This window comes from Apaloderma vittatum, unplaced genomic scaffold, assembly GCF_000703405.1.
Source record: "Apaloderma vittatum isolate BGI_N311 unplaced genomic scaffold, ASM70340v1 scaffold5481, whole genome shotgun sequence".
NCBI classification, from domain to species: Eukaryota; Metazoa; Chordata; class Aves; order Trogoniformes; family Trogonidae; genus Apaloderma; species Apaloderma vittatum.
This window is the reverse complement of record NW_009698394.1, coordinates 65,381-84,310: the sequence shown is the minus strand read 5'-3', so window position 1 is coordinate 84,310 and position 18,930 is coordinate 65,381. Positions and strand designations below refer to the sequence as shown.

The window sequence follows — 18,930 nt, the reverse complement described above, 5'->3', positions numbered from 1 at the left end:
TGATGCAGTGCAACACCTCACTAACAACCTCCATGAGTGGGCAGAGAGCAGGCTATCAGCAAGTTTGTCCCTGGCACCAGACTGGGAGAGGAAGAAGCTGTTGATGTGCTGGAGGGCAGGGCTGCCATTCACACCAATAACCTGGGGCATGGGTTGACTAGTCTTGCCCACTTCAGCAAAACAGGGCTGGATGAGGCAGCTGCCCTGCAGAAAAGACCTGGAGGTCCTGTGGGCAAGCTGCACGTGAATCAGCCAAAGTTTTTCTGCGGTTCTGTGAAACTTTATGCTGGAGGAAGATTTCCATCTTAAAACGTGTTATAGAGACCTTAGGAAAGGACAGAATAATAAAGCTTGAGATGTTCATAATCCACCCAAACTGAGCAATTCCTCAACATGTGGATGCTGAGGCAGTGTGTGTGATCATTAGGGGTTTGCCTGTGCGAGGGTGGCAAAGGTGCAGGAGTGGCGAGTGGATGTGAAATGTGAAGGCTAAATGTGTTTTTCTTGAGTGCTTACAGGAACGTTTTAGCTGAAGTCCTACATTGGTGATTTCTTTCAAACAAAGCCACACTGCTGTGAGAAGCACTTAGGGCTTTTGTTCTTTCTGCTTTCTGAAGTGCCCTGTAAGCGAGGTGAGAGAAAGAGCAGGTGGCATCCTGTTTGTGAATATGAAACATGTCCTGCTAGATAAAGCACAGAGGTTGCTTCCAGGCTGAGAAGAATATATTGAAAGAAGGAAAGAATTGCTTTTTTTCCTTTACAGGAGAGTAAAGATGAAACTGTTGTGCAGTAGTGCTTTTTAGGTTACTCTGACCAGAAATTAGGTTACTGTATTTAACGTGTTCTAGTGCTTCTTCTAATGGAGTTTCTTGCAACCGTTTTTGTTTTCCAGCTCCTTGCAAGTGTTCACTAATAGCACAGCGAGCAGAACTCTGTACGTTAATGAAAAACTACCAGCAAGCTCTTCATGACGCGGATGTGCTCTGCCGAAACAAACCCCACTGGCCTGCGGTATGGTGCTTGCATATCGTGAAAACTAAAACGAAAGCTACTTGTTCTCTGTGGTAGGCACAGTGCTGATGAGGGTGGCGTTGGAAGGACATCACAGAATTAACTTGAAATGTCTATAGTAATCTGAGTTCTTCGTAGGACAGTTTGGAAGGTTCTTAGCGTGTCTCCTGCTGGTGGGATTTCAGTGGTTGGTAGCTGGTGATGTGGTTTGGTTTGTGGCGACATCCATCCATCCATCTTTTTAAGGGTGTTGCTGCAGCTTGGTGGCAGAATTGGGTCCATAAGGCTCTAGCAGCCTGTGATGGCCCTGCAGGCTCCTCTGGGATGGTGTGTCCCAGTGAGTGGGTGGCTTTAACAGCCAGCTGGCCAATTTGTCTTTCTGAGGGGCGTCCCAGGCTGTATTTCAGGATTATTAATTTTTTTCCCTCTTTTTAATATTAGGAATTCATATCTATGATTTCTGCCTGCATCATGATGATTTGTAGAGGGGATTGAGGTTTTTTTTTCCTTAATGAAATGCTACAAGGAGCCCTGGTTTGTGGGCGGTTTGAAGCAAGCATCAGAAATAATGTTATGAGAGAGAAATGGAAGAAGCATGTGGTGCCTGTTGTTACTGCTGGTTGCCTGAGCCTGACCTGGGTATCCCAACAGCTTGCCCCACCTAGGATTACACCTCCAGTCAGTCCCTCACCTGTCCACAGCAAAACTGCAGCACAGGTGTGACTAGATAAAGCCCTTGGGTGCTACTTGGAGAGCAGAACAGGGAATTGGGGAAGGATTTTAAGGCAGATCTTGACTTCCCTGCTAAGACTAAGGAGGTGTTACATGAACCTCTTAGCTGCCTGCCTCAGCATGGGGGGTTGCAGCTAGCTTTCTGTTTCCAGCTGAAGGATGATGTGGGGCAAGCAGAGAGGTGCTGTCTGAAGTATCTAGTTTCTCAGAAGTTAGATACTTGTTTCTAAAAGGCTAGGTGATTTGTCACCCATTAAAACCAAGAAATTGATCATCCTGGCATAACCAGCAGTGTTACAGACACATTTCTCTTGTGTTTGGGTATGTGAGAGCTTCCATGTAAGCTGTACTAATCCAGAATCCATGTTCTCCAGGAATTCTGGGCATCTGCTTTTTGTATCTTGCAACATCCAGTGGCAGAGGTTAGCTGAAACATGCACTGTGCAGTTTAAATAAAATAAAACACAAAATTAAACTCATTTGGGGAGTGGCTCCTGGGAGACAAGCATTCACTTACGTTTCAGTTACCAGCAAGGCAAAAGGTGCTGGTCATGGCTTGCTGAGTTGCTGGTGAAGCTCTTGGTTCTGCTGTCGTCATTAAAACAATAGACAAGTTGGTTTCTTTTCAGTTGCTGTGAAACCCAGGTCTTTGGGCTCTCTGAGGCAGGGAGAAGTTTCCAGTTGTACTTCTATGTGCTGGGTAGAAACAAATGCCCTCCTGCCTGGATCCTGTTCAATACCTTCAATCCAGTGCTTGTCAAGGCATGTGAAAGTAGGAAAGGGAAGGTGGCAGCGGTAGTCTCTGAGGTGTAGGGGCCTCAAGTCCCTGAGCCTAACTTGTGGTGGTAGGTCTTTAGCTGTTTTGTCCATAGACAGCCCAGCTGTCCTCAGGTAAGGAAATAGCTCTTGCAGCCCCAGAGGACAAGGCTGAACAACCTTGTAGCCATCCTAGTGCAGTGGAGTCACCTTGACTGCCATGTCAGGCACGTTAGGACCTCTTTAAGGAGGTTTTATAGAGGCTGTCCAAGCATCAAAGTAAGAGGGTCAGGGTCTGGCCTCACAGTAGCTCTCACTGCATTCAGGAAAAGAAAAGTATATCTCGCCTTGAGATGGGTGTGTACTGAGACTTGTTCAGGTCATCAAATGACATGCATTAATTAAGCTGTCCTACGCAGTGCCCATTACTTGCTTTTGGTACAAGCTTCCTTCTTGCTGATAGTAGAAAGGTAAAGATTGTAACGGGCTTCAGCTGTATTGAAAGAGTCAGGGAGGTACCTGCTCAGGAAGATTATGTGATGCCAGATCTTTTGGCATTAGTCTGAGGAGTAGAGATGTATATCTGCTTATCTAATCAGTCTCTTAGACTAGGGAAATTGTGCTTTCAGCACAGACTAGAGATACTCAAGTGGATCAGAGGTGGACTTGGCAGCCAACAGTTCTGTCTCATAAGCAAGAAGCAAATGTTAAAATGTGTATTTAGTTTTTTTCATTGTTAGGGAAGTGGGATTTGAACTGCAAATCAATATCCTCTCTTGCTGCTAGTAACAAGTAACGTAGGACTTGTCCCTAAGCTGGCTTCCATACCTGTTGTCCGTAGATGTGTTACCCTAGTCCATAGGATGGACTGAAAGGTTTCAGGTGAAGCATTGATAAGTTGACCTAAATTCCTAGTGTTATTGGTCTTCTCTAGCTAAATAAAATAGGTGAAAAAATCATCTCTGTCCTGATAAGACACCCAGGAGAAGTGAGTGTACTGAACTTAAAATCTTTTGTCCCCCTCAGCTGCCACCTCCAGCCTGCCCAATGTTGCTGGCATTCCCATGCAGCTTTATTACTATTAAGATGGTCCTGGTATGTGAAACCGTTCTCTGGGGTATCAAGCCTGATGGAATATATGGTTGTCTCAGTCCCTGGGGAAGCAAACACCCTTTCTGATTCTGTACCACGTGCTCCCAGAGGAAAAGAGCGATGTGCTTTTGGCAGGGGGTGATACAGCAGTGAGTTTGTGGGGGATCTTTCAGTAAAAGCGACTTGACTTCCCTTTGGTTGCATGTGTCAGAGTTTGTTACCTAAAAAGCATCTTAGTTTTCACCTGAAGAGTGGTGTGAACTTCCAAGTTTGTTTGCTGTTATCTTGCTGTCACTTCAGAAATTTTTAGGTTTGTACATTTCCTTTGTGCAAACAGGGTCATTATGTGAAAGCAAAAGCTCTTTCTGGATTGGAAAGGACTGAGGAAGCATTGAAGGAATTTCTCTATTGTGTTGCCTTAAATCCTGAATGGAGCTCAATGAAGAAAGAAGCCCAAAAGGTATAAAATGTGCTTACTGGCCATTTCTTGGCCATCATGCTGATCTTACTCCTGCAGCCAAGTAAAATTCATGTTATTTCAGGTAATAGTAAACAGTCAAAGGATAATTTGGTTCAGTACATTCTCCATTAAACCTTCTAAGCGTTATGGTGTGCAAGGTGCTTCTTGGGTTTGGTTGATGCATCAACCAGAGGAATTGTCTATTTGTGAATTCCACTGTAAATCTGTAGGTGTGGCCACTGTTGTTCATAGATGAAGCTTGCAGAGTGTCATCTGGATTTGAGTACATCTAGATTTTGTAGGCTCAAGGCTGCAAATTTCAGCTCTCATAAGAAAACCACTTTCAAGTGGCAAGTGGCAGGGTATTGAAAGAGGGGCCTGTGTGCTCACCTGTCCTGGAAAAATTCTGCAGTCTCTGTAGTAGTCTGTCCCTTGGGAAGTTGGACACACTTAGTACTCGCCAACCATCATCAGGTGCTCCACAACCATCTCTGCCAAAAAGCAGCTTTTTATAAAAAAGAAATGGGGATTTGCCAAGGCGCTTGGTGGGTGCTAGTGAAAAGGAGAACAGGCTCTGCATGGCTTTTAGCTAGGGGTGAAGTCTGCTCAAGGATAAAGGAGAGGGATGCAGAGCATGAGGAGAGCTTAAACATGGCCCTGTTAACTGGTTTTGATAGGAGAGCACAGTTTGGAGGCTTCTGCAGGCAGGGGTCTGACTGTCATAGTGAGGTCAGGGTAGGATGAGAGTTAGGGTTGAGGCGGGAGAAGGATGCAATGGATTGGCACCCCGGGTGCTCCTGGGGAGCAGAAGCCTTTGGGGAGGGAGGTGGACACCAGAAAAGCACCTTGGGACATGTCTGTGGTTGTGGTGGGAAACTGCCATTCAGGTCTATGGGCATTGAGGAATGCGGGATGTCCTGGTTGTTACAAGCTTCTTGGCCTCCAGAAGCTATGACGTTCGTGTATCTCTGTTTGTACAAACAACTACTTGTATCGTAATTTCTTTTATTCTTTTCTTTTTCCCTCTCTCTAATTGACTAGATAATGTGTGAGATGTTTTTCCCAGCCTTTGAAAATGTGCATGATAGTCTAACAGCACCTTTCTCTAGTCGAACATCCCACACAAGATTGAAACCTGCATTTCTGAGTAGCATAAACACACAGTCGGCTGCAGAAGATAGCTCTGTTGCTGGGTCCTCAAAGGTAAAGTAAAAAGTGCTCAACATGAAAGTACCAAAAGTAACACAAGAATCTGTCTGATCTGTGTGACATTGTCTCTGTTCGCACTCACGTAGGCACATGCTTTCATGGTAAGCCTGTTTTCTGCATTGCTCTTGAATGTCTTGTTGGGATATACTTCCTCAGAAGAATAAGACAATGAAGCTCTTTATTCAGAAAACAATCTGATGCCTTCATATGGGGGTCAATTATATTTTTGCATTTTTTTTTCCATTCAGGATTTTAGTGTGACAGGAGCATAATTTTGTAGAGGCAGGAGCTGTAGGGAGGGAAGAGGCCCTATTTCATGCAACTGGAAGGGGAGCCTTTGATGTAGACCTTTCTCCATTGCTAAACTCATTGTAGGGATGATGATCTGTTGGTGATGTACAACTAATAGAAAAATAGAAAAAAAAAACCCCTAAACAACAAAGGAAGATTATCTTATTCTGTATATAACTGTTTTTAATTTTTTTAGGATACTGTGTTCAGGTTAACAAAAACCCCGTCCCAGGAATCTGATGTATTTAGAAGCACTGACTCTCCTGTTTCCCATCATGTTCTGGATCTCTATTTTGAAGACAACAAGAAGTCTTTGGGAACTATTCTCTCCAGTTTACCTGGGGCTGGCTTAAAAAGAAAGCTGTCCAGTGATATGAGGGATTTACAAAGCTTGGATGTCCCCAATAAGATTCCTAAAAAAGGTTTGTATTGTTCCTTAGAAAGAGGATTTCTTTTGCACGTACTGAAAAATGTTAAAGTACTTTATTCTTCCTCCGTTTTTATAGGTGTCAATGAAACATTCCCTGCAGGGATTGGAATAATATTTTGTTGTCTGGTGTGCCTGTTTCTGCTTTAGCAGCCTATTTTCCTTATTTCAGGGCAGTTTCAATTAATTCAGTGAACACTGTGCTCTCAAATGGGCTATTTCCACTGTGTAATCCACAAACAGTTCAGTCTTTGTGTTGCTGGTGCCATTGCCATTTTCTAGGTCTTGGAGGTATAGCTGGGCTTCATTGTCCTTCTATATGAAGGAGAGATGCAGTAAGCCTGGAAACTAATCTTTAACTGGCATCAGAAACAGTCACATGCAACTTTACATGAAATTTTCCAAGCAAACAAAGAAGCCTTTTGAAGGATAATAAGCTCCTCCAGTTTTCTGTCCCTTGATAGCTGTGCTTACCAATTGGTATGCTTCTCAAGCTTCCAGCAAGGACCTCCAGAGTGGTTTTAGTGCTCCAGGATAAAAATACTGAAGGCAGTATATTGCCATGAGTGGTGAAATAATCGGTTAAAAGGGACTTTGACTATGGCACTATTTACTAGTGTGATTTTTTTTTTTCACCTTAAAGGAACAAAACAACCCACACCTTGACAAATTGTGACTTCTGCCTTGAAATATTAAAAGTCTTCAAGTGCTGCTGACTGACTGCCACCTCTGCAAATGATCAATGTGTGGCCAGTTTCTGATCACGTTGCTGTGAAGGGAAAAACTCTGTGCTTGTCTGTGAACTGCAGACTCAGTAAATAAATTGTGAAATCTGACCCGCCTGTATCTTCCCAGTGAAGGCCAGAGATCACATTTTACCCGCAACCATTAATTTCTGGTCTGTGCTACATCCCGATGCCATGTTACTATTTGCAGAATGAACACAGTTAGGTTCTTGCTCTATTACTAAATGCTAACATACGAGATGTAGGTTAGAGATAACACTGTTTTTCTTTGTAGGCTGCACAACACCACTGCCCTCTCCCCTATACCATCTGTGTTCAAGATAAACCAGATGCTGAGAATAAGTTATCCTTTAACAAAACATCTTAGTGTTTTAACTTAACATAAAAAGCTGAGCTGCTTTTTTTTTTTTCAAATGGTCAAGAATTTGGTTAATAAAAAGGATGTGAAGGCAGCATTCATGACTCTGTTGCAAGTCATCACTGAGCAACAAAGATGTAGATTGTAAAAAATGTTGCAGAATCTGCTTGTGTAAATGTCATCAGAAGCTCAAGCTGACAGCTTTTGAGCTTATATGCCGCTGCTGTGAAGTTTGAAGTCCGTAGCCTTTAAGCGTGTTAACTACAGGGATATGTAACACCTCCAAAAACCAAGATGGGCAGAATTTTAAGTGTAGTGGTTTGCCTCCATGTTTGCAGAGTGCTGAGCTAGTGAAATCAATATTAGCTAATGCAGCTCCAGTAGTCCTTAAAGTTTAAGCCGTCTGAAACTTGGGATTTGCACAGCAGCCTCGTCTAGAAGAATGTAAGCTTTTTATACTTGTGAGAAAAATTTTCCCTGCTGAGAAATCTATAATAAACACTGATGAAATAGTTTGACTGTGTGTAAACAAATTAAATTCTGGACTTAATGTACTTTAAAACATCTGGCCTGCCTGATGTGGGAGTGGTGATGGTGGTGGGAAAGCAATAGCAAAGGGTTTTAGAAACTAGACTTTAAAAAAAGAAAAAAAAAAACACCAACCATTTTTGGAGAAGTAAATCATGGGTATTCAGCTCTAAAGTGCTTTCTCTGGTGATAGACAATATCCTCTGCTCTCCAAAACATTTGCTGCCAGAAAGTCTAAAACTTAGATGGAAAATATGTTTGTTTGGAACAAAACTTGAAAAAAATAAAAGAGCAAAAGCGTGTTCTTTATGGATAAACAACTTAAGCAGCATCTGAAATTGAAGTAATACTTAAATATTTACTATAATCATCTTCCTAACTACCTAGATGCAGATGTTGTACCTGAAAACACTGCCATCACTTCAAGTGAAATACCAACAACTCTGGTGGATGCAGCGGACTTTGAGTGTTCCCTCTGCATGAGGTATGACTGCATTGACCTGGGATTATGATCAGAAAGCCTTTCCAGCTTGCGAAAAAAAGTTTTCAGGGTGTTGAAAGTGAAATCTGCTAGTGAATATCTAAATCCTTACTCTGTTATTTTTTGTTGAACCTTACAACTGGTGAATCTTTAGAGGTGTGGTTTTCTCCATTAGGTGTTGTTTTCTCCATTTGTTTACTACTAAAAATGAAAAGCTTTGTTTTATCATTAGATAAAACTGTCACCTGTGCTTTATACAAAAACAGGAAAGGAAGAGATAGCTAGGTCAGTCACTCCCTTCCACAGTTTGGGAATCCACATTGTTTGCGTTGGCAACTTAGCTTTTCTGTTCCGTGTTTTCATGCTCAGGTTGTTCTACGAACCTGTTACCACTCCCTGTGGACACACCTTTTGCCTCAAATGCCTTGAGCGTTGCCTTGACCATAATCCATATTGCCCACTCTGCAAAGAAAAGCTGTCAGAAGTAAGTATGTTCTTGCTTAAATTGACAAAAAACCACAAAGCTGTGTTTTCTGGAAGCACCTGTGCAGGGATTTCCTGTGCACTGCTCACAAGCTGTGTCAAAAGTAGCGTGGCCAGGAGGTCAAGGGAGGGGATTCTGCCCCTCTACTGTACTCTCATGAGACTCCACCTGCAGTACAATGTTGAGGTCTTGGGCACCCAACATAGAAGGACAGGAATCTGTTGAAACGGGTTTGGGAGGAGGGCCACAAAAATGGTCGGGGGACTGGAGCACCTCTCCTGTGAGGGTGGGCTGAGAGAGTTCGGGCTGTTCAGCCTGGAAAAGAGAAGGCTCTGGGGAAGACTGTATTGTGGCCTTTCAATTATTTAAAGGGAGCTTATAAGAAAGATTAGGGCAGACTTTTTGATAGGTCCTGTAGCAATAGTGGAAGTTATTAGTTTAAACTAAAAGAAGGTAGATTTAGACTAGATACAAGGAAGAAGTTTTTGTACAGTGAAGGTGGTAAAACACTGGAACATGTTGCCCAGAGAGGTGGTAGAAGCCTCATCCCTAGAAACAGCCAAGGCCAGGTTGGACGAGGCTTTGAGCAACCTGATCTAGTTAAAGATGTCCCTGCTCACTGCAGGGGGGTTGGACTAGATGACCTTTAAAGGTTTTTTCCATCCCAAACTATTCTTTGAAACCAGAACAACGCAGTAGTACTCACAGTATCCAGCTGAGCACAGACCTCATTTGCTCCAGAATATGTTCTGTCGTTCCTTGGAAGGAATGAGGCTTAAAGGAATAAAAACTTCTAGTATTGTGTGAGACTTATGCCTGGTGAGTCCCAGCCACAGCCCTGTTCGTACCACGTCTCCAGTTTGTGTATCTGCCTGTGGTGAAAGAGGAATGGTCACTCCTTGATCAACATTTCTGCTCCAGCAGACATCACATGTCTCATACTTGGAGTACTTCTTTCCAGTAACCTGGCAGCTCTAGGTGAAAAGAATATCTGTATCTTCTGCAAAAGTGAGGAGGGACTGCCTTTTCTTGCTGATAGTACAGCTTCTGCCAAAAAAAGGGCATGAGATTATAGTTAAATGGGCACTAGATTGAGCCACATATTCTAAAGTGGAAATTTTGATGCCTGAAGGCTGGAAAGGAGGAGGAATCACTGTGGTCCTGATTAACATGCTCTTTGGTCTTAGGAAAGGGATGGATTGAGAGAAAGAGATGTAACTTGTGTTCTTGTTATCAGACTTAAGAGTTGACTCTTCCTTGCAGTTTTTGGCAAGCAGAACTTACAAGAAGACCGTCCTTACAGAAGAACTAATAGTCCGTTACTTGCCAGAGGAATTATCTGAAAGGAAGAAAGTTTATGAGGAAGAAATGAAGGAATTGTCAAAGTAGGCTTTCTTTCTGCTACTGACAGCTGTTATAAAAATGTATTTTTTTTTTGATCTAAATTGCCAAAAAAGCTTCATTTGCCTTATGGAAATGCATAAAATGAATGAATTTGTAAATGAACCTGCCAGATGTTTTGCATTTTTTACATTTTTGTTGCAGATAAACAAGTAACAGTATGTTTGGATGATAGAGAGGCACAACAATTATCTGTATTTTAAAGATAATTGCTTTTTCCTCTAAATACAATATGATAGCTTTAAAAGTTAGTGTGGGGGTTTTTTTTAATGAGAGTAAAATTCAAATTATAAATACGTCAGGAGAAGTTCAGGGATCCTGTTTTGTCAGTGCTTTGTGGATCTTGTGATATAACTCCACTGAAAGTAAATACAAACCAGAAAAATAAGCCTGAAAAAAATAGGTGAATTTTAATGGGCTTTTTCAAAATTAAAGGAGGTCTTTAGTGAACTTGAGAATTTTTTTGTCATCTTGCTTTGAGCATGGCTAGTTCTTAGGTACTATATTACTATGTAAAGTTATAACCAAAATCTTGCCGTGTGTATTTAGGCTAGCTGTGTCAGTATGTGCATATCGGGGAAACTATTATAATTTCCTGACTTTTTCTCTGTGAAAGTGGATTAGTGAGTTTGTTTCCTTAATCTATTAACAGAGAGAGTACTGAAATACATTTATCATGTAAAAATTACAAACCTTGGCCAGATAGGTGTTTATGAAGAGTGAATCTAAGGAAACCACTGGAATCATTGTTGTATTAAGGATTTGTGCTGAATATATCAGTACCCAGAAAAAAGCTGAGCTTTTTTCTTTTTTTTTTCTTTTTAACAATTATCTTACAGTTTGAATAAAGATGTTCCCATCTTCGTATGTACCATGGCCTTCCCTACCATTCCTTGCCCACTCCATGTCTTTGAACCTCGTTACCGCCTAATGATAAGAAGATGCATGGAAACTGGTACCAAGCAGTTTGGCATGTGCTTAGCTGACGAATTAAAAGGGTAAGGAGATGAGCTGAGAATGTCCTGTTGTTGCAGAGGCTGTTGTGATGCTAATGGTGTACTAGAGCCCAGTATACTTGTCTCCCCAAACCTTCAAGTCCTGTATCAACCAATAATAAACTTGCTGGCTTTTTAGTTTTATGTCTTAAAACTTTTGTTTGATACAAAGATGTAAATTCAGTGGCTTCCCTGTTGGATAGCTATCAAGGAAACAACTCCTCCTGCTACTACAGGCCCCAAAAATAGCACTTAATTGTCTGTATGGTTGGAAAATTTTCTAGCCTGTTTGTTCTAGTGAAAGCTGACTGACTGGATAAGGTATTTCCTCTGTCTACTTAGTTAAAAAAAAATCAAAAAAAAAATCTGGACCTTCTATAATTTTCCTGCATAGGTGGTATTATTTGCATGAGACAAAGTATACCCTTGGCTGAAAGTCTGTTTTGCTGCTGAATGTTGAATTTTGATGTTTGTCTTGACTGCTGTGTTTCAATGTCTAAACAATCTGCAGTGAATGGGTTACATTGTCTTTCTATATGAACTTACCTTTAATTAATTTTTGTGAATTCTGACACTGATGTGTTTCCAGCTCCCTATGTGGAGACTGACTAGATGATCCTTCCAACCCAATAAAAACCTTCAGCTTTTTCAGTCCTTTATAGATAATAGGGTTTTGGGTGAAGAGGATAAGATGCTCATGGGGAAAAAAATGATGTAGTTTTAAGAGAGGTCTGTCCTACAAGAGGTGAGTTGCAAGAAAAAGTACATGAACCTTTTGGAATTTCATAGTGTTCTTCATTAATTTCACATAAAATGTGATCCAGCTGCCATCTAAGTCAAGAGTATTGACAAATATAACGTGCCTAAAATAATAATGCAAAACCAATTCTGATCCTCCAAGTCTTTATTGAACACACTCATTCAACATTCAGAATGCTAGTGGAAAAAGTGAACCCTTGCGTTGACCTCAGAAAAGCTAATTGGAGTCAAGTAGCTGGAGTCTTGTTAGGAAAATGAGTTTGGAGGTGTGAACTAGAGCTACGTTGACTGCCAAAACCCACTCAAATTCTTTGAGTTTGCTCTGCACAAGTCATATGCTTACGCAAGCTGTGCCTCGCCAAAAAGAGCTTTCAGAGGATCTGCGATCAAGAATTGCTGATTTATGTAAAGCTGGAAAGGGTTACAAAGTGATCACAAAGACCTTAGAAATTCACCAGTTGACAGTGAGGCAAACCAGTGATCTACAAATGGAGGCACTTTAGGACTGTGGCTACTCTACCAAGACTTGTCAGTGAGCTAAAGGAACAACCCCGAGTGACAGCCAGAGAGTTGAAGGCATCATCGGAACGGGCTAACATCGGTGTCCTTGAGTCTACAGCACATAAAACACTGAACAAGCAGGGTGTCTGCGGCAGGACACCACGAAAGAAGCCGCTGCTTACTACAAAGAATGTTGCTGCACACCTGAAGTTTGCGAAAGAGCACATTGACACTCCACAGTGGTACTGGCAGAATGTTTAGTGGACTGATGAGACAAAGACTGAACTATTTGGAAAGAACACACAGCACTACAACTGTCGTAAAAAGGGCACTGCATATCATCATGAAAATACCATCCCAACCATAAAGTATGGTGGAGGAAACATGATTTGGGCCTGCTTTGCTGCATCAGGGCCAGAGCCAGCCTGCAGGTATTGAGGGGAAGATGAATTCTCAAATGTATCAAAAAATTCTTCAGGATGATATGAGAATGTCTGGAACTCTGTAGACATTGGGTGATGCAACAGGACAATGACCCAAAACACCGGAGCAAGTCCACATCAGAATGGGCTCAGAAGAACAAAATCTGCCTTTTGGAGGGACCAAGTCAGAGCCCAGACCTCAACCCAACAGAGATGCTCTGGAATGACTTGAAGAGAGCCAGACACATGGGACGTCTGAAGAACATGACAGAGCTAAAGCAGTTCTGCCGGGAAGAACGGGCTAAAATCCCTCCTGAACAATGTGCAGCTCTGATCCACAGCTACAGGAAGCGCTTGGTTGAGGTTATTGCTGCCAAGGTGGACGTCAACCAGTTATTGATTCCAAGGGTTCACTTACTTTTTCCACAAGCATTTTGAATGTTGAATGAGTGTGTTCAAGACAGACATGGAGGATCAGAATTGATGCTTTTTTGTTATTATTTGAGGCACGTTATATTTGACAATACTTTTGACTTAGATGACAGTTAGATCACATGTTATGACAAATTAATGTGGAACACACTGAAGTTCCAAAAAGGTTCACATAGTTTCTCTTGCAACTATAGATACTTGCTGACGTCAGAAGATAAACCAGCGTGATGCAGGCTGTAGAGTGGATGACGAGCGTGGGAATTTTTAAGAACGTGTTAGACAGGCATCCTTAGGAGCAGCATTTTTGTAGGTAATTATCACTGGAGCTGAGAGGAGGGCAGTCATACTGGAGCTTGGCAGCCTTTCCTTGTCCAGTTCGGGATTTTTTGTTGCTTTTTTTTTTTTTTTTGCCTTCTTCTTCCAGACTGGATGGTAAGGTGGCAGTAAGGATACAAGAGATGCTACAGCTTCTGGCTTGCCATTTGGCAATCTGTTAGTGCTGCACTCAGTGGAGTTCACGTTCTAACAGCAGCTGATGCTCCACAGTCCCTTTCAGGCCTGCTACCAATTTTTGGAAGCAAACGCTTGTGAGAGCAAGGACCAAATGACCCTAGGACATCAGTGATAACTCCCTTTATGTCTGTTGAGGCTTGTGGAAGAGCCAAACTTATTTGAAGTCAGGTCTAATACAGAGGGCCAAGGGGTTACAATCTCAAAACCCCAAGAATTGGTTTATTAGATAATACCATAAAGGATGCTTTAAAATGCAGTCAGTACAATTAGGTTTATGTCCTGTCTGTCTTGAAATACTAAAATAATTAAACTTTTTAAGCATGATAACTTAAACGCTGAAGAGGAGGAAGCCTTCATCTGCAGACACCTCGCAGGCTATTGTAACTTCTTCTACAAATAAAGCAGTTCTTCTGTTTATTCAAAATTGCGAAATCAGCTGGGAATACAAAAAGTGGGGAAACTTGTTTTGCCTCATCCATAAGACATGGATGCATACCTCCCTTGAAAAACACAATAAGACATGTTCAGTTCATTAACTTCTTCTGGTTTATTTCTCCATTTTAAATTAAAACTAGGAGAAGAATAAAAGCTTTTAATGTGTCAGTACACTTTTTGTACCCATCTCCAGGTGCATTATCTCTTTAATCAAAGTCACTTTCTATGCAAAAGTAACTTCTCAAATGATGACAAAAAAGAAAAAAATCATCACTTTTTAGATTAATTTCTAAATTCAATATGTCTGTCACGAAAATAATTTAAAACAATTTTTATTGTTTAGTGTTTATTCTAATATTGCTATAAATAAACTCACTTTTTGTAATCCCAGTGGTAGAGCACGAGGGCCTGGTTGTGTGCAGCTGTACTCTTCTTGCTCTCTCCCAGTTCGTTCTGTACAATGGCTAGGAGAGAGCAGTTGTTCACAGTGGTGAGCTTATTTTTTTTCTTAAATCCATGATTCCTGGTAGAGCAGAAAGAGGAGTCATTTCCCTGCAGTGTTGCTGTTTCTTCATCACTTCATTAAGAAATGGCCAAGCCCTAGCTAAACAAGTGGTTCCTGGGTGAAACGTTTATCAGACTGTGCGGGGAGTTGATATCTGGAGAGGAGACAAGATGCTTAGCAGCAAGCCTGAGGAGCAGAACTGCAAAATCTGGCAGATCGTATCTGGGTGGGTGAAGAGTCATTGTGTGATCAGCCTCTCTAGTGAACTCACTACAGCATAGATGTAGAGTAGGTGAAGCTGATAACTTGAAGTAAAAATTTGTTGCATGCTTGTTTCCAGGGCGTGATTAAGACCTGTACCTACTTTAACAGATGCAAATGTGCTTTTTAAAGAGGGTGTTTTGGGTTTTCTGTGGGTTGGGGTTTTTTGTTTGTTTGGGTTTCTTTAAGTGCAAGAAAAATCTTGCTGTACAGAAACCTTTTCCTTCTCAAGCCTGTAATCCTTTGCTTACACCTTGGGGTAGAGGGGTAGCCCTCCCAGCCCTGCATTTAATCCTCAGTTTCTGAATTTCCATGTGGGAAAAACTCATCTTGTTTTCTTCACAAACCAGGTGAATTTGCCCCAGCAGTTGGCAACTCCCAGCATGAAACATGCTACATTTAGTTCCCCTTCCCACCCTGCAAATGCACTCTGAAAATGCTGCTGCCCTGGACCTCTGAGGGAAGGCAGAAAGGGTGGGGGTTGTGTGGCTTATATGAATAAGCAGCAATGTATTGTCACCAAAGCAGGATCCTCTTTCAAATAAGAAGTGGTGAATTAGGCCCAGTATTTGTCCTGATGTATATAAACGCTTGTTGATGACTTCCACTTTTATGCCCTTCTGTCATTTCAGATTTGCAGATCATGGCTGTATATTAGAGATCAGGGACGTAAAGTTTTTTCCTGATGGACGCTCAGTTGTTGATACAGTTGGTGTCCGTCGTTTTAGGGTCTTAAGCCATGGCCAGCGAGATGGATATAACACAGCAAACATCGAGTATCTTGAAGATAAAAAGGTGATCTATGGTGCAAAGTTATTCATACCCATGTATTGCTGGATTCACTTAAATAGCCTTTCCTTATTGCATTTCAAGCTAGCTGTGCATTATTTTTAAACCAATATCATTATAAATACTAAAGCTCTATTTTGACAACCATAGAACAAACTTTGTCTCTTCCTTTCCTTTCTTCCTTTCTGCCCTTATAGTTATCTCTGCTTGAAGTGTTACACTCCATGGATCTCAAAGTAGCTTCCGAGGCTCAGGTGCTGAGATCTGTTGTGATGTGTTGATGAGGTCCCAGTAAGGTTTTGAAACTGTTACAGACTTGAAACCTTTCTAAGAGCACATGCCCCTGTTGTTACAGAACTGACTGTTCTCCTCTTGCGCTGAAGAGTTGCAGACTTCATGTCCTCCAAGCTCTCATTTATGGAACAGATCCTCAAAGAAATGTGGGGATCTGCTCTTAAAATGAGACCTTAGTGACACGTAGTTCACTGTGCCTGTACAAGCATCCATCAGAGCTGGCTTAGAGCAGAGAATTGCAGGGAGAGGAATATTTTTTAAAAACGAGTCCTCTTTTATAAAACCTGCATCGAGCAAGGTGCTTTTGACAGTTATTGGCCAAAGGGTGGATTTTTGGCCATGCTTAATGATGACGTCTTGGATCATCTTCAGAGCATGTCTGTAAAACCCTGATCCCTCTTAACAGTGAGTTTAGTAGTAATCTCATGCCAATTCAGGAAGTCCGGTCTGGTCATACAGCTCTTCAGCATGCTCACACAGTTGAAGTGCAAGTCTGTAAAGTCGTAGTAGGGTCTTTCTCACCTGTGCAGGATGATGCAGTTGTTTGCCAGGGCAGGAAGGGCAGATTGTGTGGTAGTGCTTCCCCCCTGTAAGAGGCTGGAGTAGGTAGTCTGCTCAGAGTGAGGGCTCTGCTGTGTTTAAAACCCCCATGAAGGGCGGCAGAACACAGGTATTCAGACATTGTTTACAGATGGTGCCCGAGACCCACCTCTTCATGATTAGACTGAGATTTACCTTGTCTCACTTGAGAGGCTGACGTCTGTGTTCAGCACCCAGCTTCATATATTATCTGATGGTGAGAAATCTCAGTCCGAAGCAGCCTGTTTTATCTGCTCTGTCGTAGATACCTACATTAAGATGAGATTAATTCCCCTCTAGAGCTGTTCCTCCTTGACTGTGAAGGGCATCCAGAAAAGCTAGCTCAGATATTCATTTGAATAGCACAGGTAAATCACACTGTTGGTGTGTACAAATTAAAGGAGAGCGGGAAAAACAACCAAAAACCCCAAAGAGACAAAAAAATAATTCAAAAAAAAATCACCAATTTTTAGTGGGTTTTGCTGATGCTTTTTTTTCTTCTCCCTTTTAGCTAATAGCTTGGCCTGTGCAATTAAAACATTCTTTCCCTCAGCAAGGGTATTTTTTTTATGACTGTTCTGGTTGGGAAAGCATCCCCTTTCCCTGCTTCCTGCCTGCTCGGGTGTCTGCCCTCCTCCTCCTCCTTGGCTGTCCTGTCATGGCCTTAACACTTCTATAAAATACTGCTGGTCTCTGAAGGGCCGTAGACCCCCCCTCTCTCTGCTTGGTGGCAGTAGTGTTTTGCCAGATGTGTACTAATGTTCAGAGGTCCTTATATGATGGGAACTCAAGGTTATGGGTTTGAGATTAGTAATATGCTGTGCCAGGATCAGAGAGGAGATTCTTCTGTTGTGCCAGCATTTAGGAATGATATATTAACCAAGGCAGTGACTGCTACAAGAAGTGTCACCTAGGGGAGTGTAAAAAGACTCCAGCTTCACAGGTTTGATATCTGAGATTTGGATAGAGTTTGCTTAGATAAGGGCATTTGAACAGCTGTAGTTACTGCATTGTTTTGCTTCGCTTGCTTCTGGGGAAGTGCATGGACTCCATGGTATCAAACGTGTTTTGTTCCATCTCCCTTCTTTTAACTGTAAGGTTGAAGGACCGGAATATGAAGAACTTGTCCGCCTTCATGATTCAGTTTATGATCAAGCCGTTGCCTGGTTTACTTCTCTTAAAGATAATATGAAAGTGCAAATTCTCAATCATTTTGGGTCCATGCCAGGAAAAGAACCGGAGCCACAGGTAACAAAACCTTCCTACTTGTGGAGCCTTATTCTATACAGAATTCTTACAGAAGACTGTTTTCTGACAGGCTTTTGATGTGGTTTTGTACATTCTAAACTCTTATTTATCCAGTCTTGGTCTATTAGCATGAAGCACAGAAAACAATCAGTGGAAAGCTATATGGATAAGTTGATACCTGAAGAGGTCAGCCTTAATGGTGGTATATAGACACGGAGAGCACCTGAAATTAAGTGTTTAGTTTTTGCTTGAACAGTTTTGTGGTGACTTCCCTAGCAAATAGAAGGTGGGAAGGAAGGTGGTGTTCTTGATGGGGCAGTGCTGGCAAATACATGATTGCATGTCTCTCCATCCTTTTGCAGAGCAACCCCAGTGGTCCTGCCTGGTACTGGTGGCTCTTGGCAGTGTTGCCTCTGGAAAACAGAGCTCAGCTGGCTATATTGGCTATGACCTCCCTTAAAGATCGTCTTATCGCCATCAGACGCGTACTGATATTTGTGACTCGCAAAAGACCCAGATAACGTGGACTTCAGTTGTGAGTGGACACCAAAAGCATCTCACGACCAGTTGTTCTAGGGGAGGGCAAAAGGGGAGGGGTTGTCTTTTGGTTGGTTTTTTTTTTTTTAAAGATTCCTCGAGAAAGGAATGACCCTTTCTGACTTCGTCCAGCATCCATCGATTGCATTGGTTTGTTATCCTGGGTATTCACCAAACCTTGCACTCTCTCCTGTTGTCCTGGTGAAATCTGAGCCTCTACAAAGCTGTGCTGCAGTTAGAACGTAGCTGATAGATATGGATAATTGCTTCAAAGTACTACGATAGAGTCGATGTTTCTAGCCTGCAAGAGAGTTAAGTACTAGAGTAGCACCATTGGCCTGCATGTGATTTGGATTTCCGCTTGGTAGGAAAAGGAAACTGGACAGTGGATTGAAGAGGTGTTTCCTAGACTTTCTTGAAGGTAGCGAACAGAAGAGGAGTTACGCTGCCTGGCAGAAGTGTGCATGAAGACTATAACCGACAGTACACTCTGTAAGTGAATTGGTAGGCAGTCTGTCACACACCCGCATCTCTCCCTCTTCAGCAAATAGCAGTCTGTAAGGAAAAAAAAAACTGTGGTCAAGGCATCTGAGGATGTTTATGTGGAAGAATAATAGCTACTGAATAAGTACACTTATTTAGTAGCCTTAGGTAATCCCTCATGTTGTGATTTATGTGTTGGAG

At 42.0% G+C, this 18,930-nt stretch overlaps 1 protein-coding gene across 1 annotated transcript; it reads left to right on the top strand.

Annotated features, from left to right (window-relative positions):
- Positions 1-892: 892 nt before the first annotated feature.
- Positions 893-18,699, top strand: LONRF2 (LON peptidase N-terminal domain and ring finger 2; the record flags this gene model as incomplete). Its single annotated transcript, XM_009877989.1, has 11 exons — positions 893-1,011; positions 3,929-4,051; positions 5,093-5,254; positions 5,748-5,973; positions 7,998-8,094; positions 8,461-8,575; positions 9,839-9,960; positions 10,816-10,974; positions 15,432-15,594; positions 17,560-17,709; positions 18,072-18,699. Coding segments are annotated over 11 exons (1,595 nt in total), but the record flags the coding sequence as incomplete, so codon positions are not given.
- Positions 18,700-18,930: the final 231 nt, after the last annotated feature.